Source organism: Gadus macrocephalus, chromosome 12 (genome assembly GCF_031168955.1).
Source record: "Gadus macrocephalus chromosome 12, ASM3116895v1".
NCBI classification, from domain to species: domain Eukaryota; kingdom Metazoa; phylum Chordata; class Actinopteri; order Gadiformes; family Gadidae; genus Gadus; species Gadus macrocephalus.
Genome location: NC_082393.1, coordinates 2,067,242 through 2,092,852, shown reverse-complemented (window position 1 = coordinate 2,092,852; position 25,611 = coordinate 2,067,242). Strand labels below are relative to the sequence as shown.

Genomic DNA, 25,611 nt, shown 5'->3' with positions numbered 1-25,611 from the left:
GGAAGCATCTGCCGAAAATGCAGGTAGTAAATACTAGGCTACTGAGTATACTACTACTACTAATTTTTCAGTCTACTACTCTGCTTCCTTCGTGGGTCATAGATAGTGGAAGTGTTGAGTCACTCCTGGGCTGGGTTGCACCAACTGGGCGTAAGCCTGGTCTTAACTAAGACCTACTTAGCAGTTAAGACCAGGCGTAGTTAAGACCAGTAGGTGCAACCGTCCACTGGAGGCTAGGCGGGCCTGAAGCACACAGTAGTAGACTCCACAGGTATAGACGCTTCAGTTAGACGACGGCAGCGGTCTCCGGTGCTTACGTCACTGTTTTCCTCATTTCGCTCCACTTTGCTTTGGTTTCGCTTTCGAGAACCCGAGAGCCGGCGGATTGATTCCACCACATCTGTCGACCGTCTCAGAGGAAATCATACTGATGTGTCTGTCAACGGTGACTCACCGCGGTGATTTATGCGTTCTGTGATAACTCTGAATTAATCACACGAGGAATGATACGCCGTAATTCTGCAGCCATCAAAGCGACGCCGCTGCCGTCGCCTATAAATAAAGATGGACGCGCTGACAGGAGGCGGAAGGCGACAGCGTCGAATCCGATTGGCTCAGCAGGTGAGGGCTATGTCACGACGGCTGTCGTTTGCTCCCCGGGCCTCACAGCGTGCGGAATCCGAGGGTAATTGTGTGACATTTATTTGTCGCGTTATTATTTTGTTTTTCAAGACGTTTTCTCGGGGGCCGATCTGATACCGTCCAGAACATCAACTGGAATGCCTTGAGTCTGCGTGGCCTCAGGTCTGCTCCCCCCATCACAAGACGGGGAGACGTGTCTCTGATGTCGTACTAATATTAGAATTACATATTTTATCATTCCCTCTGGGGCCATTTGCCAGATCCTCAACTATTTGGGCTAACTACCATATGAGGGGCTGGCTGTGTTTAGGGAGGGGGGGGGGGTTCAAGTCTCTGCATCTCAGTGGCCTCTGCCTCTCTGTGGTCTCAATCTCACTCATCGGCCCCTGCCTCTTTGGCCTCAGCCTATCAGCGGCCTCAGCCTCTCTGCCTCTCAGAGCCGCCTCAGCCTCTCAGAGCCACCTCAGCCTCTCTCTGCGTTCTCAGCCTCTCTTTGGCCTCTGCCTCTCTCTGTGGCCTCTGCCTCTTTGGCCTCTGCCTTTCTTTGGCCCCTGCCTCTTTAGCCTCTGCCTCTCTCTGTGGCCTCTGCCTCTTTTGCCGCAGCCTCTCTTTGGCCTCAGCCTCTCAGTGGCCTCAGCCTCTCTTTGGCCTCAGCCTCTCAGTGGCCTCAGTCTCTCTTTGGCCTCAGCCTCTCAGTGGCCTCAGCCTCTCTGAAGCCTCAGCTTCGCTCATCGGCCTCAGCCTCTCAGTGGCCTCAGCCTCTCTTTGGCCTCAGCCTCTCAGTGGCCTCAGTCTCTCTTTGGCCTCAGCCTCTCAGTGGCCTCAGTCTCTCTTTGGCCTCAGCCTCTCAGTGGCCTCAGCCTCTCTGAAGCCTCAGCTTCACTCATCGGCCTCAGCCTCTCAGCAGCCTCTCTCAGTGGCCTCAGCCTCTCTGAAGCCTCAGCTTCACTCATCGGCCTCAGCCTCTCAGTGGCCTCTGCCTCTCTATGGTCTCAGCCCCTCTTTGGCCTCTCTGGGCCTCAGCCTTGAGGGCTGATTATGGTCCCACGTTCAGCGGCCTCAGCCTCTCTGCCTCTCGGAGCCGCCTCAGCCTCTCAGAGCCACCTCAGCCTCTCTCTGCGTTCTCAGCCTCTCTTTGGCCCCTGCCTCTTTGGCCTCTGCCTCTCTCTGTGGCCTCTGCCTCTTTGGCCTCTGCCTTTCTTTGGCCCCTGCCTCTTTAGCCTCTGCCTCTCTCTGTGGCCTCTGCCTCTTTTGCCGCAGCCTCTCTTTGGCCTCAGCCTCTCAGTGGCCTCAGCCTCTCTTTGGCCTCAGCCTCTCAGTGGCCTCAGCCTCTCTGAAGCCTCAGCTTCGCTCATCGGCCTCAGCCTCTCTTTGGCCTCAGCCTCTCAGTGGCCTCAGTCTCTCTTTGGCCTCAGCCTCTCAGTGGCCTCAGTCTCTCTTTGGCCTCAGCCTCTCAGTGGCCTCAGTCTCTCAGTGGCCTCAGCCTCTCTGAAGCCTCAGCTTCACTCATCGGCCTCAGCCTCTCAGCAGCCTCTCTCAGTGGCCTCTGCCTCTCTACGGTCTCAGCCCCTCTTTGGCCTCTGCCTCTCTGGGCCTCAGCCTTGAGGGCTGATTATGGTCCCACGTTCACGCAACGCAAGGGGGTTATGTACCCATTACTTCCTTGTGGACCCTCCTTGCGACAACCGCAAGGGCCTGACGTGCGCCTCCCAAAAACGCAGCGACGCAGCAACAAGGGCTGTGATTGGTCCGCTCACTAAAACCTGACGCAGAACCAAAACAGGTTAGCGACTGCGCCGAAGCGTCTGCGTGGTCCTTGCGCTGCGTGACGTGGGACCATAATCAGCCCTCAGTGGCCTCAGCCTCTCTTTGGCCTCAGCCTCTGGACCAGCCGGATGTGACCTGTCACGGAGGAAATGTCCGGGCTTTGTCTTAATCCATCTCCACCATGGCCTCTCCCGGTGGGGCCGAGGCGTGGTGCCCGGGGCCGGTGATCCGGCGGTCTCATGTAATTGTGTTAGACTCCGCCCACACACACACAGAGTCCCGGGGCGCGGCTGCTGTCTCTTCCCCTGATCTGCGCGGTTCGTCTTCAGAGAAGTGATATCCTCCTCAGATTAGGGGGTGGTGTCCCCGGTCTGGGCCAGCCGGCGAGGGGCAGAGGACCCCCACCCCCCCCCCCCCCCCCCCCCCGCCGCCTCGGTCCCCCGTGAGAAGCGCTTCATATTTATAGCCCTCTAATCCCTTTACGGCGCCGCCCCGAAACGTGCAAGCCTCGTTGATTTCCTTAATGATCCGCGGCCGTTATCAGACCATCGCGCCAGCCAGGCACCATTTCTCCCAGTCAACCTATTTATCTTCTTTTTTGTTAAAAAGACATGCACCAGTGCATCTTTATCTATTTATAAATATATACATTTAGAGATGTCATCTTTGCACTTCTCTTTCTGTGGTAACCGAGGGATTCCTGGAAGCAGGAAGGTGAGCTCGCAGTAATCTGAACCATATATTCCCATGCAGGCCGAGACTTTTTGATGTTGATTCTTCCGGGGATGTTCTGCTCCTAGTTCTAATTTATGGCGGGGGAGCGCCCGGAATGAGTCCTGGAGGAGGTTAGGCTCTGGCGCGTGCACGCGCACATGCACGCGCGCACACGCATGTGCCCACACACACATGATGCACACCCATAAAAGCACTCACACCCGCACGCGTATGCCGCACGCACACGCTTAAACAGACACACACACACGCGCATGCAGTCACACACACGCACAAGCCCACACTCACACAGACATACACACACACACGCACGCACACATAAGCACACACTCACACAAACTTACACACTCCCTCCCACAGATGATAGATATACACATGATGCAACATGGAAGGCTTACTTTTTGAAAAGTAACATTTACAAGTTGTTGAAATGTGACTGCCAATTCTTCACTTTTACTAGATATGTTAATGGTCAATGTGCTGTTAAAAGTATTCTCCGAAGCCCATATAGTGTGTGTGTGTGTGTGTGTGTGTGTGTGTGTGTGTGTGTGTGTGTGTGTGTGTGTGTGTGTGTGTGTGTGTGTGTGTGTGTGTGTGTGTGTGTGTGTGTGATGTATATATTAAAATCTCAACATTGTTTGTGCGTGTGTGTGCGTTTGCGTGGGTGTCTTTGTGTGTATGTATGTGTGATGTACATCTATTCAAACATCCTCAGTGTGTGTGTGTGTGTGTGTGTGTGTGTGTGTGTGTGTGTGTGTGTGTGTGTGTGTGTGTGTGTGTGTGTGTGTGTGTGTGTGTGTGTGTGCGTTTTCCAACATTAAAGACCATTGGCATTGTTCTTTAAACTCCATCGGTAGAAGGCTCCATATGCTGGGATTGGGAACTAATTTATGTGTTCCTTGGCTTCCTTCCTACCACAGTTCAGCTTGTATCAGCGTCCATATTTGTTTAGCCTTCCTCAACATAGACATAGTCAATTAAAGTAACTAATGTCTCGGGTGCATGTGTTAGTGTAAGCCAATATGAGATAATACACAACATGATCACAATGCGGATTACGGCTCGCTTCCTCTTAGAAGTCCTGCCGTGTTCTCTCAGCAAATATAATCTGGCACAATAAATAGACACTGACTGAGCACATTCCAAGCTGATAAGAAAGGGGAGATATAGTCTACTGGTTTCTGATATTAGCGAATGAATCCAAGAAAACAAAAACGTGATTAATTTAGGAAACTCGCGGAGGCCTCTTTTTGACGGGAAATGAGCTGTTTGTGTACATTGTCCCGTGATTCAGATTCAGTTAATTGCGTCGCATGTATGAAGTCTCTGAAAACGACCTGCATTGCAACAATCCTTCAAAAGCAGCCTCATAACAAACTATTTCAAAAGCATTCTTTAACCCATTCCACAGGCCAGAGTTGGAAGAGGAAAAAATAGAACTGCCATGCATTTAAATAGTAATAATCATTATTTGGATGAGTAAATAAATAGAGCAGTGGTTCTAATCAACATAAGAATATTAATTGCCCGGGGCTTTGGCCTCAGAACAATGGAGCCATCCAAAGTCCAGCCCTTTTAGCGCTGCGTTGCCTGCGAAGCTGTTTCCCAACAGCCTGCGAGCGCTCTGAACTCTGTGCGCGGTCGTCCTCTAGAGACCCGCACCAGAGCACAAATCTTGGACGGCGTTGCTGGACCAAAGTCTGGACTTATGAAGTCCAGACCGGATCTGCTCAGTCTCCACCGAACAGGGACCCCTCATTATGGAGGGAGTCAGAGCACCAGAAGTTTTGGTAGATCATCATCACTCGGAACAATTTGGAGATGTGAATTATCAGCCGCGACAGATGCATAGACGTTGTGATATTTGAAATGGCACCGTGCGTAATACTGTTTTAAATTAATTTTAGATCCAAGGTCAATTTTATTATTATTATTATCAGGCTATGTATAGTTTTGTTCCTGTCACCCGATTCCCTGCGCTGTGTTTATGAATTGTGTTTGCAGCTATGAGCCATCCTTCTTCCATAATCGTCTCGCCCGGCATCCGCGTAAATCACGTTACAATAATTGCAGAAATTGCATGTGCTTCAATATTCTTTATTTTACGGCGGCAGTGCATTGCCGCCATTTTAACTCATTCAATATGTTCTCATTGTCAATGACAGGAATCATTCAAGTGCCAAATCCAACGTTACACGGGCGATGGCGACCTCACAGGGTGGGGGCGTGTCACAACGTCACACACAGTCACGGGGGTGGGGGAGAGAGACACGGCAGTAGGAATTACACGTACCAAAAAAAACAAGAGTAACGCATCGGAACAAACTCATTACATTTCGGAATGATTGTAAATAATTATATACATACCGTATAAATAAATAGGTATATTTAATAATATATTGTCTCTTGAGAATTACATGGTTCATATACAAGATACATAAAAAAAAAAAAATCTATCCAAAATTAACAAACAATGTCATCATTCGTTCATTATCCACGCGAACAAAAATAGAAATACTATCAAATTAAACGAAGTTCATATGACGCTGCTATGAAATAAAACATAGTTCATATGACTGGTGGATTCGAAGGCACTTCCTCGGCAACCCAGTATCCCTCTTTCATAAACGATGAACCTGTATCAGAAACAAAAGAATACCGCGCTTTAGTGGGTTTTGGTTCAAATGAAGTCCTAAAAACAAGTGTGCGTGTGTGCGTGTGATCCGTGTGTATATGAGAGTAACTCTTATCAATGGCTGCCTCCCATGACAATCCCTTGCTATAAGTGGGCGGACTTCAACGCAGAACGTGGTCTTCTATGGCTGACTATTGGCCCTGGTTCAAATGAAGTCCTAAAAGGAAGACATTTCTACACAAGGCGCCCCAATGGCTGTGTGTAGCTCCTGAGACGGACACAGAAGAGATTGACATGGTCTGACCTCACTAACCCTTTTTAACATTAACAATGGTTCATTTAGGAATAATCAGCATGACTCAAATAATGAATCACTTAATTCCTTCCTGCGCCCACTACGGCCCGTAATTCAGGAGATGATGGCATTATCTGATTCACTTGCGCCACTGAATAACTGCGGCCGCCCTTTCCAAATAAAGGAATATACCTCCAGTGCATAAGCGGTCGCTTTCTCCGCCACTTCCTCCCTCTGTGACAATCCATCAGCCGCTAATTGAGTCCATTCTCTCGTAGAGTGGGGGTCTCTGACACCAGGCGCGTCATCCAGGATCACGTGAACAAAGAGCGATTAACCTCGACGCCAGTGTGGTCGAGCGACTCCTCTCCACACTCTTCCTGTCTCCGAGCTCTGAACGGACCGATCGCAGGCTCTCCCCCGGGAGAGTAAGCTGTGAACTGAGCGTACGCATGTCTTCATCGCTCTGGACTTTGTGTCTGTAAGGACGGGGATAATCCTGAGGCTACGCCTGAGTCCGACGTGTTGGTTTTTACCCAATATCTGAGATTTGTGTATTATTTTAGATCTATTACCCTTCACAAAGAGGGCTGTTCCTGGTGTCTCAGCCATCGCCAGCGATGATGTGGCTCTCTCTCACGTCTGACGTGACGTGCTCACTTCAGACTAAACTGCTGATAAAAGAATCAGATTTAATGGGGCCATCAATGTGTTGGCACCTTCTGTACTCGGACAACCGGCCATGAGAAAATTACAATCTGGCAGTGACCAGCCTGGTTTCCACTGTCGTGTGTGTGTGTGTGTGTGTGTGTGTGTGTGTGTGTGTGTGTGTGTGTTTGTTTTGATCGGCATATTTTGATGGGTGTGCTATGATGTGTGTGTGTGTGTGTGTGTTTTTGATCGGCATATTTTGATGGGTGTGCTATGATGTGTGCGTGCGTGTGTGTGTGTGTGTGTGTAGAGCAGCCCTTGAATCACTGGCTGCGTTACATGACTTCCCTGGCTGTAATGTGTAGTAATGTAGAACGCTGTCTTCTATGGCAAACAGTCACACATTATTTACATGCAACTGACCTATGACCTTCAGTGAACTGTATATTTATTTTTACCGATTTACTTAAAGCAGATACGTGAACACATGTTTCATATTATTAGTACAATTATTATGGGATGGGCTTTTCCCCTTTCGTATTTGTCGGCATCGGACTTAAAAGCAACATAACACAGCTTTGATGCCGAACCCAGATCCAAATGCAATATGTTGCAACAAAAAATAAATGCCTTGAAATGTAAGTTTTGTGGAGCTGGGAACAAGTTGTCCGCGGGCCAGCAGGGGTATCAGTGCCAGGTCTGGCTGTCGAACGCCATACTTACATGCAATGTCTATGATTGCGTGCACAGTGGGCTCATTGCTAGCCGCGTTAGCAATCTAGCACATCTTTTGTAGTCTGAAAGATAAGACAAAAACATTATTATTGGCACTTGGTTATGGTATGTCATTGCATCACAATTGAAAGCAAAACGGATCATCTTTGCAGAAACAGCTGGATGTTTACAATATATGCATGAGGCCTCATCTTCTTTGTCGGGTGAAGTAGAGAGTAAACAATCGATACGTGATCGCGTGCACAAACGTGAAATCCAAAGGGGTTGGGGTCTTGACCCAAGGAAAAATGATTGTTCCTCAAAATTACCCCTCCCGATCGTTCCATTCCAACAAAAGAGCGAGCACGAATCGGATGTTAATTTGGACTCATCATCCGGCCCTGGCAGGCAGAGCGACAGTCGGGCCCCGGGGACCAGTGGAGGAGATAAAGAAACAGGGGTTGGCACACGTTCCTCTCTGATCTCTCTGCTGGCGTCGGACCCAGAAGAACGGCCTCCCACCGATGTTGTGAGATGAGGTGTGACTTAACGTAGCCTCTCGGCTGAAGACATGTTTTGTCTTTGCCTGATTTCACAGCAGATAGAAGCCAACGTACAGAGTATCGTGTGTGATACGATTCCCCGTGTGCACAACGGCTTTCCCGGATCTCTTCAATGTGCAAAACATTGGATAAATAAGTCTGTTTGAAATCGTATATTTTGTTGGGTTTTCCAATTAGGGGTGCCTTGTTAAAAAAGGCACCTTTTATGTGTTGAATAAAAAGCTATACCGGTCAGTTGTTTATGGTCAGTGTGATCTAAATATCTCAAACAGTCTCTATGTCGTAAGCTCTTTGAGTGAACAGATTTTAAATCGGACAATGTAGAAGAAAGTCGGTACAACATGTGCGTGTATAGTTCAACAGGTTGTTGTGTGAACCTCGGTTGGGGAAACCCTGTCTGAGACACTGAGAGGTGAAGGTCAGACAGAGCTTGGACGGTTTATCATTCAGTGTAAGGCACCCTAAACTGTGGGGCAACCTAACCTGTGAGGGGCAAATTAAGGTCTAACCCTGATTTGACGCGGTCCGCAGGAAGGAACTCCAACTCCTTTGGCTATGCAGAAGAAATGGACGAAATGGACCCAGTCCAATAGTTCTGCTCCATTTCTCATTGTCTCTAATCCAGTTCATTGAAGCAAGCCTGTTTTGTAGTGCGCTTCTCTTTTATGACATCCCCTACCCGGGAGGTCGTAAATATACGGCTTGTAAATCCCTTTGAGACTTAAGGGCTTTAAGATCAAATTAACTAGGCTTTTGAATTGACATGTCTTGATCATTGAATATTATCAATAAAAACATTTGAAAAGCCAACCAATTCAGTATTGAACATGTTTTTAAATGTACACGTGCAAAATACATTAAGTTATGGAATTATGAGAAACTAAATCATATCGAATCCCAAATAACATGGAGTGAGGAAAGTAAGGTGGAGGCAGGTTAAACTACAACAGTGTCAAGTGTCATTACCCCTGTGGATGAGCCGGGTAGGGCCAGCATATACACTTAAGGGCAGAGAGGGCCGACAAAACACCCTACTCATATCAAAACCCCCCTCATCCACAGTCACACGAACAGCTCTCCACGGACCAACACACGGACACTCTCCACAGACAAACACACGGATACACAGACGAACACAACAACAGCGTTCAGGGCGCGAGACACGACAGTAGGAAGGTGTACTTACATGCTGGTCTCGAACAGTCCCGCGTATTGTGATAAAGTCTATGAAAATTTGTTCTGCATTCCGATGAGAACTTGACCGGTCCTGCTTAAAAAGAAAAGATTCTCATCAGGCAACACATCAGATGAACGATGTTTATTTTTATAAACAGGCGGCAATTGTTTTCCTATGAATCCCCCCCCCCCCCCCCCCCCAACACACACACTGGTTGACCCCTGGGTGTACCGGTGCTTGCGGGGTCAAGTGGCCGGGGTCAGCGGGCCAGCATAAGCTCCAGCCTTGCCGCAAAGAGGGTTTGGGTGCAATGGCGATCGCCTCTTAAACAGTGTGGCCCTAAGGAGCCAGTTTCTAGATTTTCACACCAATAGTGTAGTCTGCTCGCGCTGGGCCCTGAGACGAATAATCAGCTTAGCCTCCGGGGCCAGGCTCTCCGCCCGGCCTGACCATGTGCCCGACTTCCCTGCTCGCTAAAGCCCGTTGGCCGGGACATGGGAACTCCGGGGCGCTGCAGCCATCGTGGGCGTCTGCTTCTCTCTTTATAGTTTAAGCCTAGCCTTAACATCTGACCCTTACTGTAGACTACTTTCCAAAAAGGGGCGAATACTTTGTGGGGGTCGGGGAAATGAAGGGATTATTACAGCTAGCTCTCCTTGCCACACTACTTTAACATGTTTGATGAACTAAGCTGGGGCTAAGGGTTAATATTGCAATAAGATGAAACAACAGTGGCACTCATGATGGTTGTTTTGTTGCGGTTTTCTTACCTGTGAAATGCTGAATGAATTTGTCCTTCAGATTTAACTCTCTGGGTGCTATTTCTGCAAGACAAAACAAAAGCAAGCCGGCTTTTTAAATCGATTCGCACTTTGAGCTAAATATAAAACCACATCACAAACTATTACACAAGGAAAACATCACAGCAGGGTGCATCGCTTTACTACGGCAGAAGCTAAGTTCTAAATCATTCCCTGCGATGGGCCAACAACACGTAGCCACAACACGCTAACAGTTTAAATAACAGCCATCACACGTTCATTTTCTGAATGAAGGGAACGTGGAGGTATGTGAACTCTCTGGGGGAGGCTAACAGGCTAAAGAGATTATTCTTGGCGGTTGTAATGCCGATCAATGTCATCAGAATAAGTCCATGGCATCAGTTAACAAGCTAGCATGACACAGGCCCTCAGATATGGGTGGAGGAGTCTCCGCCGACGCACACATGCACTTTCTCACCGCCACGGGAAGAATGTCCCGTTCCAGACGTACCGTTTATTGCATGTTGTAAGACGATTACCACAGAGGTTTAGAGGAATATTACGTCTGCAAAACCTTGTGCTAGTTAGGACCATTGTTGGTGAGGTCTCAGAGCGAAGCGAATGATGGGGTAATTTATTGCCGCCACATGGCCGTTTCATGGCCGGACATGAACAGTTCGGTGCGATTGGTCGAGATCAGTCAGTGTAATCGTTCTCACGTGAAACGCAACAAAATAGTCTATTTTTTTGCACAACGCATCTCAAAGAGACATTTGCTAATGATCAGGGGAGGCCAACATTTCACAACGCAGAATGTGATGGAGAGAGAGAGAGAGAGAGAAGACTCTGGAGTGGCCGGCTGGCACGGCGCATCAAAAGGGCCCGTGGAGGCCCGGGAAAAACTGGGAGTCTGCCTGGTGATGCATGCGCACCGTCCCGCCATCGCTACATGAAGCGTGCCATCGGGGAGAGCCGATCAGACAGACACCGCATGCCAAGAGCGCTGCATTTCATGCCCTCAAAAGGGGAATTCCCTTTAGCCACTGGTCTGAGATGGAGGCTCCTTCAAGCTGCCTGACCGACACCCTGAGGCAGAAGGTGGTGTTGACTTGACGTAAGATGACGGATGAGAATGTGTACGATAATGGGATGTGTTACTGATATACCACCATCCAACAAGGTGCCATATCCACAGTTTGATGGTTCAACCCTATATTACAGTGAAGGGGGTGGTGACTTGAAGAAGGAGGTCAGATGAGAATGTGTACAATAATGTAATATGTTACTGATATAGCGACCGTTCAAAATGGTGCCATTTCAACCGTTTGGGGGTTCCACCTTACACCATGGGCCTTGTTACAGTAAACTCACACAAGTAGTACTGTGTGATATACATAACCACCTGCGTCAGCCTGTTCTTAATATTTATAATGCATGTAACTGGTTAGGGTTAAGGGTCAAATAATTGGCCAGGCAGTTCAATAACCACAGGAAGTAACGATGATACATGTATTTCTAACAGGTGGTCATTTTGGGTACTGTATTGCAATTAATTAGGCTTATCCTATAATGTTATTATTCTAAAAGGAACCATCCACGGCCTTCCGAAAGAATGTGAAGGATGTGAGATGATTAGGCTTCAGTAGGTTGCATGTGTTTCATGAGGGATTGAAGACACATTTACAGTAATCCCTCTCTCTCCACCGGCGGAGACTTCAAACGCATACGAAGGCAGTAACAGTAACCTCCTCGGGAAACCAGCAGAGCTCCACGTCTTGTACTGGAGGGATTCTGCCCTAATCTCTGCTTAAGTCAAATAGCTGGGATCCAATAAATTGGTGCAAATTGGAATTACCTCTGATTCATTCAATTAATGCCGAGGGTTTATTGCATGACTTCACCCCCTCTGGTTCATAAACACTTATAGTGGGGCGGTAGAAGCAACAGAAGAGAGTATCATTTTTCAAACTTGACGACCACTTCGACTGATCTCCACGCTGTCTCACTGTGTGAAACGTTTCCTTAGCCCGGTGCACCACCCCGTGACAGATGTCTCCTCGCTGTGAAAATAAGGATTACGTTTTCATCATCATGTGTTCCTGATAATAAATCTCATCAGCTTACCTACGGGTCTGCTGTGATCCAGTCTAGAGACATACAAAGGCTTTTCGCGAGAGGAGGGCAACTTTAAGTCCTGCGTTGCTGCGGTGAACAACCCGCTGTTGTGCCGCCGGGAGACCTGCTTGTCCCGCTGCTGGCTGTCCCTCATGACCTGCAGGATAAGGTCCAACAGTGTGCCTCGGTCGCTGGAGCGGGCCTCCCGGCTGTCGGTGCACTGGTCCGAGGTGATGAGGAGAACGACGATGGCCAGCAGGATGTGGCATTTCTTCTCCACCTGCATGGCTCCACTCTCTCTCTATGGACAGCAGAGAGGCGAGAAGTTCAATTAAGAAGCTGCAATAAAAAGCCTTTTCTTATTGAAGTAGTCCGATGTGTTTGTTGGTGGGATAATTTAGGAAATAATTGCCTTAGTGGAGTCAATAAAAGCAGAACTCTGTTGGCTAATTAAGTATAGTGGGGGATGAATGTTTTAGTTCCAGGTCCGACAGGTGTGTGTGTGTGTGTGTGTGTGTGTGTGTGTGTGTGTGTGTGTGTGTGTGTGTGTGTGTGTGTGTGTGTGTGTGTGTGTGTGTGTGTGTGTGTGTGTGTGTGTGTGTGTGTGTGTGTGTGTGCGGGCGTGTCTTTGTGTCTGCGTGTGCGTGTGTACGCGCATCATATGTGGGATCTAAAGAGAAGTGGAGCCTCAGTAGAATTTGCATGGCAGCAAATTGCAGAAAATGAAAATAAAACTTTCCAACTATCCACGGTCTAAACTTACAAGTTAAGGAGCGAACGACACTTTCTTCTTTAGCAGGATTTCGTCTTGTTTTTCCTGTTGCAAAAATATCCCCAGGCTTTCCTCTTTTCTCCGGTTCCAGACTATAAAAGAACAGACAGCAGTTCTCGATCACGACTGTCTTGAAGTCATGCGTCCCGCTTTATACGATGAGAGAGCTTCTTGAATGGAATAGAATCGATTTTGAGTGGGTGGTATGGCAATGTTGACATCTTGGGTTCAATCCCTCCGTGTGGTGGTCGCTCACGGTGCCATGCGCCCGACGCACTCCAAGTCCCAGGGCGAATTAGGCAGAAATATTAAAACTACGAAACCGAAATAAGACATAGGCTAGGGGTGTAAAAAAACAAAAAAATATGAAAAGAAAAGTAGGTAGTTTCCAAAGTTGCGGCTGAGGTGACTGGATGGAGGTGCACGCACGCCTGACCCTACACCGGCTTATGGTGGACCTGTCAGCCGGGCCTATTTAAAACGTCAATGCCTGGCTGGAACACAGAGAGAGACCGCCTTGCTCCATCGCACTTCCACCAGAATCAGACTGTGAATTTTATGAGCGGAATACTCATGCAGATTAACACCAACGCCCCACGACGTCAAAGTTAGTCGGCTCGGATTGTTTCCTGCCAAAAAAGTTACAGCACAGGGGCTGCCGGTCTTTTCCTCGAGTGCATGGTTATGATCGTCATTTTTTGAAGATGATAACCGTCTTGGTTTTATATAGGCTGCACGCTCTGAGTTTGACCAACTCTCTCAGTGGATTAATGATGACGGCTGCAGACTAGAGGTTTGGCGTCACCTATTGGCGGCCCACGGTGCTGCATTTGAAAAATATTTCGTTTTAGATTTCCTGTTTTATGCGTTTCACGAAATCCCTTAGAATAGACTTGGATTATAACTATTTAATAATTACAATTTTATCATCTGAACAACAACAACAACGCAGTCAAACGTAGAGGATATATGCATATAAGGAGCGACGTCAGCTATATCCGGTTCATGGTTGCCATAGAGACAGACCAAGCGATGGCTTCCCACTCGGAGCGTGGACCGAACAGACCCTGAAATCCAATGTGAAACCGTGGTGAAAACACACTGAAACGCTGTCATCGCAGAGACATGTCACACAGGTAACGTTACGGCACACTTTGGCATAATACCAAACTTATAGCTCAATGCTAGCGGCTAACTGCGTGAAACCTACACAACTTTGACTGACATTCACTCAGTCCCATTCGGGCTCATCCATGCATTGCATGATATTTGAGTGTAAGTCCACCCCCTGTTACACTATGAAAAGTAAATAGTATCGCAAAAACATGTTTTTACAAAAAGACTATTACTTACTATTGCTTACTATTACAAATAGACGTTTAAAACACACACAATTTCAGGTTCCCTGGCATTAAAGAGACGAAAAAAGGGGGTTGCAAAGGGGAAATAATATTCAGTTAATTCATGATTCTCTTTACCATAACAATTAAGTCATCTTCCCCCCCCCCCCATTTTTGTCATAATCGTATCAACGCCCAACCATCTGCCCGACTGTATGTTGCAGTAAGGAGCTTTGAACCCGAGACACTAACCCCCCCCCTCTGTCCTGCCCCGCCAACAGCACCTACAACAAGCTGTGGGCCGACGCCCAGGTAGAGCTCAGCAGCCTGCTGGCGGAGGAGCTTCCGCCGCAGCCCGCCCGCCCGGAGAAGGACCGGGTGGTGTTCTTCCAGCGGCTCATCACGCTGTACGTGCGCTACGTCCGCGTGCTCCGGCACCTGGAGGAGGCGTACGACCAGGTGCTGCAGCCCCAGAAGAGGAGGCTGATCCGGGGGGTGCTCGACGGGGTGATGGGGCGCGTGGTGGAGCTGAAGAACGAGATGGTGGAGAAGGAGTTCTCCGAGTACCACTACATGGACGACGTGCTGCAGGACCTCAAGCTCACGCCGGTGAGCGGAGCCGTTTGATTGGCCGCCACATCCGGAGACGGTTAATTAGACTAGAATGTATTTGATTCTGTGACTCAGCCCTATTAGCCAGATGCATGTCCACATGTTCATAATAAGAGGTTTGCGTGAAGATATTGTTATCTTATCGTGAGTTAAATTGCCCAGAACCTTGGCTTGCATTGTTTGGTTTCCGTCCGTTTCTGTGTGTTAACAATTTGGCTCCTGGGATTGATTAAGTGTTATCCTATCCTTCGTAGGATAACATAGGATATGGTTCTCCCAAGTGCTGATAGAGGGCTCTGAGTGGGAGAACAGGCATTTTGTTCCGTGTGTGTGTGTGTGTGTGTGTGTGTGTGTGTGTGTGTGTGTGTGTGTGTGTGTGTGTGTGTGTGTGTGTGTGTGTGTGTGTGTGTGTGTGTGTGTGTGTGTGTGTGTGTGTGTGTGTGTGTGTGTCTGTGCGTGCGTGCGTCTGTGCGTGCGTGCGTGCGTGCGTGCGTGCGTGCGTGCGTGACGGTGGAGCCCGGCGGGCCAACAGAGCAGATCTGTCCTCTGACGGTGATCTCATGATGACTCCTCTGCAGGCCGACATTGAGATCCCCATCCCGAGGTTCTTCCTCAGCGAGCGCGCCAAGGAGCTGGAGGAGCGACGCAAGATGCTGTCAGACATCACGAGCACCATGGAGGTCCCGGAGAACCTTAGAGTGAGGGAGGGACTCGGCGGGGGGGGGCACTCAGGAATGCAGGCGCTTTATCTTCCTTTGAATTTGTAATTCGTTCATTTCCTCCCACTCGGCCATTGACTAATGCTGAATCGATCATCCAATTATATTTTATGAGGCAACTCTCCCTGAGAAGTTTTTAGGGTGAATGTAACTTCTTTTAAGTGTCGCTGTAAATTTATATTATATTCTCTGTCTGTCTGTCTGTCTGTCTGTCTGTCTGTCTGTCTGTCTGTCTGTCTGTCTAGAGATAGATAGATAGATAGATAGATAGATAGATAGATAGATAGATAGATAGATAGATAGATAGATAGATAGATAGAATGGTAATACACCATATATTCATGAATCATCATCTTCCTCCTCCTCTTCATCATCACCACCCCCACCACCACCACCACCACCACCACCACCACCACCACCACCCCCCTCATCCTCCTCCCACCCCCCCAAGCCCCCCCTCTCTCAGGCCATGAGCGTGGAGGAGGCCATCAGGACCCTGCAGGTGGCTGAGCGTGCGCGGCAGGGCAGGCTCCGGGCCCGCTTCATGAGGGACATCCAGAGGGCCAAGAGGAGGCAGAGTGTGGCCCCGGACCAGAGGGCCGACGACCCCCACGCCGCCGCCCTCTGCATCCAGAAGGTGCCGTACCATCCATCCATCCATCCATCCATCCATCCATCCATCCATCCATCCATCCATCCATCCATTCATTAGAGTGTAGGACTCCAAGCCATATGGTACACAAGTGGCGGCGTGTGGCTCAGGTGGAAGAGCGGGTTGGCTGGTAACCGGAAGGTTGCTAGTTCGAACCCCCGGCTCCTCCTAGTGTCGTGGTGTCCCGGAGCGAGACACCTCACCCTGACCGCTCCCGACGAGCTGGCTGTCGCCTTGCATGGTTGACACCGCCGTCGGTGTGTGAACGTGTGCATGAACGGGTGAATGTGAGGCGATATTGTAAAGCGCTTTGAGGGGCCACCGGTTAGTGAAGCGCTGTATCAATGAAGTATAAACTTGGTTCTAACGTCTGCCTAAACCCGACCTGCTCCATGTGTATCTGAAAACCTTTGGATCAGAGCGATTCCTGCCGACAGTTAAAGCGTAACGATGATGCCGCCTGTGTGATGTTTGAACTTGTTACAGATGTGGAGAGGGCACACAGAGAGAGAGAGGACCAAGATAATGCGGGAGCAGGAGCTAATCTTTCTGGGAATGGTAAGTCAACAAGTCAGGGACTGTTTAGGATGAGCAATACTTAACACTGAGCAGAGCTCCAAGTCAAACAGTTAACAGCAATACAACAACCATCTGTGAATCCCTTGTTTGGTGTCTGCATGTCCTTAACCTAACAAGTGCACACCGCTTCTATCCAACAGTTTCCAAAGCCTTCTTGTGGACTGTTGTTTGAGCCATGTGCTGAAGCTCTGGCTCAGCCAGAACATTATGTCACTTAATGCACGCACTTATTGTATGTTGTACGTCCTTGCATTTAAAAAATAGTAACCAGCATTGTGTAGCATCTTATCCTAGCTATCTTTGTTCCATACGGAGAATGGGTTAAGTTAGCGATTCTATGGACATCTTACTGTCTTACTGTACCGACAGCGATATATTGCCGTTTCTCTTCCTTCGGACAACTGTACTTTACTACGCTTTTGATAAAAGCGTCTGCCTAATGCCCTGAATGTAATGTAAATATAATGTGATGCGGCCCGTCTAACCGGCCCTGGTTCCCCGCGCCCCCGGAGGTCATGGAGCCAGACCGCTGGAGGCCGGGCGCTGCGATCGCCGCGGCCCAGAGGAACGAAGCCAACAGGCGGGGGAAACAGGAGGAGCACGAGAGGGACTACCAGGACTCCATCGTCACGGTCACAGACGAACTGCGAGAGGCAGAGGGGCCCGACATGAAGGAGAAGAACAAGACGCAGATCCGCCAGTGGTTCTTCGAGTGCCGGTACGATCGGTCAGGGCATCAGAGAGTAACGGGAGACACTGCCGAGGAGATCGGCCTCAATGTTTTGTTCTGACCTCGTCTCGTTCCAGCGACGCGACCGGGTCTTTCCCAGACTACCCAGACGAGGAGGAGGGAGGCTCCACTCTGATCTTCGCTGAGAAGACGCCTCAACAGGTGAGATCGTCCGCTCCATCCCGGTTCCGTAGAGAGATGATAACAAATAGGGTAACGACTTTATTCAGGGGAGATGATTCGCCTTTTGTTTCAGCTACTGGAGGAAATTGCTGCGAAGGAAGAGGAGGAGGTCAACAAGAAGCCAAAGGAAAAGGATGAGAAAGAGGAGAAGACAAAGAAGGACAAGGGAAAGGGGGATGAGGAGGTACTTTACACGTTTCACAGGTTGAGAGGAATGGTCTCACACCAAAGCCTTCACTCCTGAGGAACTGTGCCAACTGGGCACTTTTTAATTTAATTACATTAATTAAATTAAAAAGTGCCCATTTGTAATGCATGTTTTTCTTTGTTCCAAGATACTAACAGATGGTACATGACTTCATCTTGTGCCTCTCTTGCAACACTCTGCCACACAGTTGGGCTGGCCCTTAAGCATGCATCAGGCAAAGTAGTTTTCCTTGAAATGACCTCCATTCCTGGTATAATGTCTGCAGCTCATTTCCCAAACACACATGAGTCTTTTCAAACATGTCCTCAATGGGGTTGGAAATCGGAGCGTACATTAAATAGCGTGAATTATGTGCAACATTAACCAAAGGTTCGATAAATTGGTGCATACTTGATGTAAATAAATGTACATCAAGCCACCCTATATTACCCTTTACACATAATATGAGATTATGTGGAAGTGGCACTGAGATTTGTTTGTGATAAACTGGGACATAATTGAGGCAGTGCATCCCGTGGTTTGTGTCGTATTGAGACTCTTGAGAGCTTGCACTACTCTCATTCCAAAAAAAAAATGGCTTCTGGAAAATCAAACATGTGGTCACAAACTGGGATAATTTATAATTTGTCCACTGCCGCTGATCTGTTAACCCTGTCTATTATGTGTATTATGATGTTTTACTCTGTGTGTGTCTCTGTATATTATGTTTTGTTTTATTTTGTTTTATTTTTTAATTTATTTAGGGACCATCTTCCAGTCAGGGACTAAGGATGGAAATTAGCCCATGGCTATAATCCTGTATATATACATTTTAATTAGTAAAAAAAAAATCATCAATATATTTTGTCCCTTTTGTAAAAATAAAATAAATCTCAAATTCTTCTTATAGCTGAGACTCAAGAAACAAGGCCACTGTTAGAACATGTAGACAACTCCCAGAGTGATCACAGTGACACTGAACCTTGGTTCATTCTCAGGAGGGACACCTGAGATGAAGGAGAAAAGGCAGAGATGTCGATATGATGTAAAGGAGATCTCGTCTTCCCCCAGGAAGAAGAGGCCGGTCTAAAGATGTTACCCTCTGCGTTCCTCAGCGACCTAGCAGCGAGCACCAAGATCTACGGAGGTACAGTCCTCTTCTGCCTTCAACCAAACCTAATGATGTTACACTGCGCTGACGTCAAGCTAGAAGTCACAAAACAAGAAACTGGATTGATTAATCAAAAGCGTATCAAAACCAATGTCATTATGATCTATTGACATTAAAATTAGGGCATTCAGCAGGCGCTTTTATCCAAAGCGACTTTGTAACGGGTTCAGAAGAGTCAGGACACAGTTCTCCAGTGAAAATGGAGCAAACTCTTGTTTATTTTCCCTTCTGGGCAAACAAACACAATGTCAAACGAACTAAATCTTCATTCCGTCCGTCCGTCCGTCCGTCCGTCCGTCCGTCCGTCCGTCCGTCCGTCCGTCTCGTGCTCTTACGACGCTCTCTCTGGCTCGCAGAGAGCGTCTTCCTTCTCTCTCTCTCCAACCCCTGACTGAAACACCAGCAGGCACATAAATACACACTTCCTGATTGGGTCAGATTGCAGACACCTGTCCGCAATCAGACCCCATCACCCCAGCAGACCTGGTGCTCCATGCTCCCCCTGCAGGCCAGACGCCGCCCCACCTCCACAGTGACGTACAATAAGAAAAATAAACAACATATCGCTATCGGTACATTAAAGATCGCTAGGTTAACCCATTCCCAGTATATGACAAGGAGAGCTAGGATAGGATGCTACCCGATGCCAAGTACTTTGCTTAAGTGCCAGGACGTACAACACACATTAAGTGCCAGGAAGTACAAACATACAATAAGTGCCGCACATACAACACACAATATGTGTGTACATTAAGTGCAAGGATGAGGAACATACAACAAGTGCGTAAGAGGGTGTTCTTGGGAGAGTTAGGGAGGGGATGGGGCAGTGGGGTACAGCCATTCACAACAAACGACACGTGATCAGAAGGCGACCTGACGGCAGTATTTGTTGTGTGGCAGACGTTTGGCGGAACCGCGGGGAGTCTGAGAACTTCACTCAGAGACACGAGGTGGAGCTGATCAAAGAGGACAAGAGGCCCCTGATCGAGGCGGAGATCCGCCTGAAGGTCACAGTACACACCCGACGGACCGCGAGTAACACTGTGGACGGTATGGTATCGTGCATGGACGTCACCTTCCTCTCTACTGGTCTCAGGTGGACGAGCTGATGAGGCAGGAGCTCGCGAGCTGGAAGCTCACGGTGGACAAAGACAAGGGGGGCAAGACAAAGGCCAGCGTCAAAGTAAGGAACGACGAGCGCTGTGTTCTATCATGCTCCGGCGGGGTCTGTAATTGGTTTAATTTGGTCTCCAGAAAAAGAAGGCATCAAAGAGCGGGAAGAAGAAAAAGAAGGAGAAAGACCTGACGTCCGACAGGTGAGGCGTGGTGACTACGATGGGGGGCTGGAGGACTCCTCATCGTCTGTGGTCAACTGTCTCCTCCCTGGGTTTTTATAGCGTTTTTATAGCGCTCCAAAGACCCTATAAATGCTCTTCCTCTCATGTGTTAGGACCTTTGAGTCTCTGCATCGGGAGCTGGTGGAACAAGGCTTGCTGAGGCAGGCGGATGATGTGAGGCTGCAGGATTTCCAAGGTAATTTCATTAGTGTTCCAGCTGCTTCGGCCAAGTGTCAAAAACCAATCATCTGCCACCTACATCGGTGCGGACCAAAAATCTGTAGAGATTGGAGGAAACTGTGTTTGTTTATTTGTGGAGAAATACTACCCTTGTCTGTGCCTTGGCATGAAATCCGGCTGTTACCGCCACCCTTCATTCTAGGGTTATTTAAGATAAATCAATTTCACTTTGATTGAAATGCTCTCTGAGTTATAGGCTGGAGCAACAAGTGTTGTGCTTGTTTGCCCCCCCCCCCCTAACCCCAGGCGACTACAGCTACCTCGGGACCACTCTACGGCAGAACGACATCGAGCCTATGCCTTCGCTCTCCGATGTGCGTCAAGTCCTGACGCTGTATGGGGTGTTGCCTCTAGGTGAGGGGCCCCCCGGGGGCTGGGGAGAGAGGGCCGCAGGGCTTCTCTGAGCGAGGGTCTCGGTGGGGGGGGGGCCAGCCTGCCTGCCACGGAGTCTGTAACTGTGAGGTCATGTGACCGTGTCTCCTATAAAAAAAATATATATAAAAAAAAAAAAATCGCGATTTGGGTGCCTAATGCCTTCGCGATGTTTGGCCCGTATGCTCATTGACATCAGAGGTACCAGACAGCCCGGTGAGGGAAAAAAACACTGGCATCGCTCCATGACCGCCCAGGAAACAAGGAAGTTCTCCACAATATGGTTCTCAGTGCATGAACGATAATTCAAAGCCTCCGTGTCTAAACGGTTGGCTTGCGATACAAAAGACTCCTTGTTCTTTAAATGTGTCAGAAAGTGCCGGGGGGGGGGGGGCGTCTGTAATCAAGGTCGTGATCTCAGCTGCGTGCCAGTCAGCCTCCTGATGCCCGCTGAGTCTGGGACTTCTGAGGGCCCCAGCGCCCTGTTTTCTGAAAACAATACCGCCGCCCACGTGCACCGTGACTTTCGCTGCGGCGTACTCTTCGGTTTTGCGAGTGAAAAGATCCCCTTGTGAAGAAGTAAACATTGGCATCACTTCCTCACGGACTCCAAAAACAATGGAGACGGTTTTTCCACAATGTGCTCTCAACTATAATTCAAAGCCTCTGCGTCTAAATTAATTGCTTGCAAAATAAAAGATGCCTTGTTTTCTAAATCTGTCAAAAAGTTGGAGGTTTTACTAAAGCTTTAATCGGCATTACTTCGATTACTCACGGACGGTTTCTCAACCATCACATGACCGCAGCGCCTAAGGAATATTGTACTATTTAAAACAATTTCCTTACGCTTTCACACACGCATTGGGCAGTACATTCAAGTATTTCGGCTGTGGGCATAGATGCATAATAAGATGCGGCTTATATCACGCAACGTCTTATTTGTGGTATTTTGAAACATACAACCCCATTTAACTGCTCCTGCGGCATACAGAAAATGCAGCTTTGTTTTAAAAAAAAACACGTTATTTTTAAGTCTGCTAGCATCGACCGTAGCCCGGGGCTAAGAAGCGAACGTTCTGAAAGCCCTCGATGTATGCGCTATGTAGGGTTGGCATGAGACTCAGGAGGTAGAGCAGGTTGACTGGTGACCGGAAGGTTGCTAGTTCGATCCCCGGCTCCACCTAGCTGAGTGTCGAAGTGTCCCTGAGCGAGACGCCCCACCCTGAGAGCTCCTGACGAGGCTGTCGCCCTGCGTGGCCGACCCCGCCGCCGCCCGCCAGTCTGTGAATGTGTCCATGAAAGGGTGAATGTCAGGCAGTATCGTAGAGTGCTTTGAGGAGCCACTGGGTGGAAAAGTCTGACCATGTTCTGCGTTCCGTGGACAGGTTCTAAGGTCGTCCACGAGAAGTCCCCGCTGATAAAGGCCATCCTGCTGGTGGGGCCGGCGGGCGTGGGGAAGAAGATGTTGGTTCACGCCATCTGCCAAGAGGCCGGGGCCACGCTGTTTGACCTGTCCCCGCTCAACACTGCCGAGAAGTACCCGGGCAAGAGCGGTCTGGCTATGATGATCCATATGGTCTTCAAGGTAAGAGTGGTATGGCGGTGATGATCCACACGGTCTTCAAGGTAAGAGTGGTATGGCTGTGATGCTCTACACGGTCTTCAAGGTAAGAGCGGTATGGCCGTGATGCTAGGTATTGCACCAGGTTCCACCCTGAAGAGCCTTGATGCTCCGCCTGGTCTTCAAGGTAATGCGCCAGCTTTCACTGAGATGTGAAAGCTACATCTCAGCCTCAACTGAGATGTAAGCACGATCTTCTCACTCAACCGCTGCCAAATATTGCACAGCGCTGTTGGAGAAGCACAAAGAAAGAGACTGAATCACTTTATCTGGTCTGAAAACAATGGAACAGTAGAGCTCTCTCAACATGACCGTTATTCACTACAGATGGAACAATAGAGCTCTCTCAACATAACCGTTATTCACTACAGATGGAACTGTAGAGCTCTCTCAACATGACCTTTATTCACTACAGGTGGCCAGATTGATGCAGCCTTCGGTTATATGGGTCGGAGATGCAGAGAAGATGTTCTACAAGAAAGTCCCAAAGGAAGAGAAGGAGGTATCCAGGAGCCATCTTAGCACCTTGCCATGCCCTGCCTTTTAACCAATTGAATTCAGCTTATTCGTACCACCTTCTCTCTCTCTCTGGTGCTCCCAGTCAGATCCGAAGCGGCTGAAGAAGGACCTCCCGAAGGCTCTGAAGTCCGTCAGTGGCGAAGACCGCATCGTTGTCGTCGGAACAACAAGGGACCCAGGGAGCGCGGACATCAAGACGCTGTGCAAAGTGTACGACAAAATCATCCTGATTCCCCGACCGGACTACAGCGCAAGATACGGTACGAAGACGCGCCGGCGTTCCAACGCTTACCCCGGGCGACGACATGCGGCATAGGAGGTAGAGCGGGTTGGCTGGTAACCGGAGGGTTGCTGGTTCCATCCCCGGCTCCTCCTAGCTGAGTGTCGAGGTGTCCCTGAGCGAGGCGCCTCACCCTGACTGCTCCTGACGAGCCGGCTGTCGCTTTGCATGGTGGCCATTGGTGTATGAATGGGTGAATGTATGCGATATTGTGAAGCGCTGTGAGTGGCCACTGGTTAGAAAAGCGCTGTATAAATGCAGTCCACTTACCATTTATCGACATGACCTGTGACCCCTTGACCCCTTGACCCCTTGGCAGTGCTGTGGAAGCAGCTGATCAGGAAGCGGGGTGGGGAGTTGACCCCGGCGCTGGACCTCAGCTCCCTGGCCAAGATCTCGGACGGCTACACCCCGGGTCACATGGTGCGGGTGATCGGCGGCGTGCTGACGGAGCGCCGCCTCCTCCAGCAGGCCGCCCGACCCCTGAGCGCCGCCGAGTTCGTCCCGCCGCTGGCCAAGTTCGACCCCGTGTTCCAGGACGAGGAGGAGGCCCTCAAAGTGAGACCTTACCCCTTCAAAACAAGGGGGAGGGGGAAGGGTAAGGGGTAAGGGGTAAGGGGAAGGCGTAAGGGGTAGAAATAGGATTGGGCCTAAGGCCCAATCCCATTTCTACCCCTTACCCCTTCAAAACAAGGGGGAGGGGTAAGGGGAAGGGGTAAGGGGTAGAAATGGGATTGGGCCTTACCCATTCCCCTTACCCCTTCAAAACAAGGGGGAGGGGTAAGGGGAATGGGTTAGGGGTAGAAATGGGATTAGGCCCAAGTCTCGGGGACTTTACGTTTTGGTTCCGACGCTAAATCTGAGTTTTGGTTACTGTGTTTGGATTGCAGTCGGGTCTTTTGTTGGTGGTTGGGTGAGAATGAACCTGTTGGTTCCTCGAACTGGTGTGAAGCTGTTTCTGAGGTGGTGTTGGTTCCAGAAACTGGTGTGAACCTGCTTCTGGTGTGTTGGTGTCCTAGCACTGGTGTGAAGCTGTTTCTGATGTGGTGTTGGTTCCAGAAACTGGTGTGAAGCTGTTTTGGATACGTTGAATCCACGAACTGGTGTGAAAATATTTCTGATGCTGTGTCAGTTCTTAGAAATGGATTAGAAGAAGTTTCTGATGTTGGGTTGGTTCCAGGAACTGGATTCAAAGCGGTTTCTGATGTTGTGTTGGTTCCTAGATCTGGATTAAAAGCGGTTTCTGACATTGTGTTGGTTCCTATAAATGTTGTGAAGCTGCTTCTGATGTTGTGTTAGTTCTTAGAACCGGATTCAAAGCTGTTTCTGATGATGTGTTGGTTCCTAGAACTGGATTAAAAGCTGTTTCTGACGTTGTGTTGGTTCCTAGAACAGGATCCAAAGCTGTTTCTCATGTTGTGTTGGTTCCTAGAACTGGTATGCGAAGACTCCACTGGGGAAGCAGCGCCTGAAGGCCGCGACAGGAAAGGAGGAAGAGGAGGCACCGAAGAAGAAGGACGGCAAGAAGAAGGCAAAGAAATAAGAAGTACTCGTTCACTATGGCACCGCCCCACGAAATAAAAGGTCAAGTTCATGCTTTTGATTTCTGGAAGAGCCCATAAAAATTAATTGGCAAAAATTTCAGTTTTTTGTTGTTGTTGTTTGTTTGGTGTGTAACCGCAGTAAATTAGATTAGCAGTGAGCTTTGATGAGGGGCTTTCAGACCACCGGAGAGCATGACTTTTGAGGAGATGAAATCAACAGCAGGTTCAACAACAGGGCACTAAACTGCTCTGTGTCTGCTTTGGGTGAAAACAATCCCAGCCTTGCACTTAAAGCCCCAGTCGGAATGCCACCATGTTCCCACCTCAGACGGGAAAGTGTCTCTTCAAAAATACCGATCATCACAGTCACGTGACCATCGAGTGAATCTAAACGAGTCTGAAATATGACATCATTTGACATCATTGAATTCCACCGATCGGACAACCGGCGGGGCAGGTTCGACACGGAGGTGTCACAACAACTCTGATCTGAGTTTAGGTTTGAGGCGTTTGGAACCTCCGCCAAAAACGTGCGGTGCTCCTCAGGTCCAAAGCAGGGAGTAAAACGCCCCCCCCCCCCCCCCGCTGAAAACCATCACACCAGCTGCTGAGACGGGCTCTGTCTGACGGGGGCCTAGCGCGGTATTTGGAGCATTCCCAATACAGATAACAACACTGTGATGATGGACCCTCCCAACAGC

At 49.0% G+C, this 25,611-nt stretch overlaps 2 protein-coding genes across 3 annotated transcripts; one reads left to right on the top strand and one right to left on the bottom strand.

The window, feature by feature from the left end:
• Positions 1-5,153: 5,153 nt before the first annotated feature.
• On the bottom strand, positions 5,154-13,526 carry alkal1 (ALK and LTK ligand 1). Of its 2 annotated transcripts, none has more exons than XM_060067140.1 (6): positions 12,816-13,526; positions 12,062-12,351; positions 9,947-10,000; positions 9,186-9,269; positions 7,446-7,519; positions 5,154-5,777 (listed from the first exon to the last, which is right to left on the bottom strand). In XM_060067140.1, the coding sequence occupies exons 2-5, from the start codon at positions 12,336-12,338 to the stop codon at positions 7,455-7,457; spliced, it is 480 nt and encodes a 159-aa protein (XP_059923123.1). In that variant the 5' UTR covers positions 12,339-12,351; positions 12,816-13,526; the 3' UTR covers positions 5,154-5,777; positions 7,446-7,454. The 2 variants fall into 2 exon arrangements, with proteins under 2 accessions (XP_059923123.1, XP_059923124.1); XM_060067141.1 differs by having other exon boundaries at positions 5,155-5,777; positions 9,186-9,266; positions 12,816-13,515.
• Positions 13,527-13,786: 260 nt separating this feature from the next.
• Positions 13,787-24,995, top strand: zgc:153738 (uncharacterized protein LOC558115 homolog). Its single transcript, XM_060067139.1, has 19 exons — positions 13,787-13,960; positions 14,446-14,773; positions 15,355-15,474; positions 15,947-16,132; positions 16,634-16,705; positions 17,239-17,444; positions 17,534-17,618; positions 17,713-17,823; positions 18,898-18,973; positions 19,898-20,004; positions 20,094-20,180; positions 20,252-20,313; positions 20,448-20,530; positions 20,821-20,928; positions 22,332-22,531; positions 22,983-23,069; positions 23,169-23,346; positions 23,686-23,924; positions 24,799-24,995. The coding sequence occupies exons 1-19, from the start codon at positions 13,950-13,952 to the stop codon at positions 24,907-24,909; spliced, it is 2,457 nt and encodes an 818-aa protein (XP_059923122.1). The 5' UTR covers positions 13,787-13,949; the 3' UTR covers positions 24,910-24,995.
• Positions 24,996-25,611: the final 616 nt, after the last annotated feature.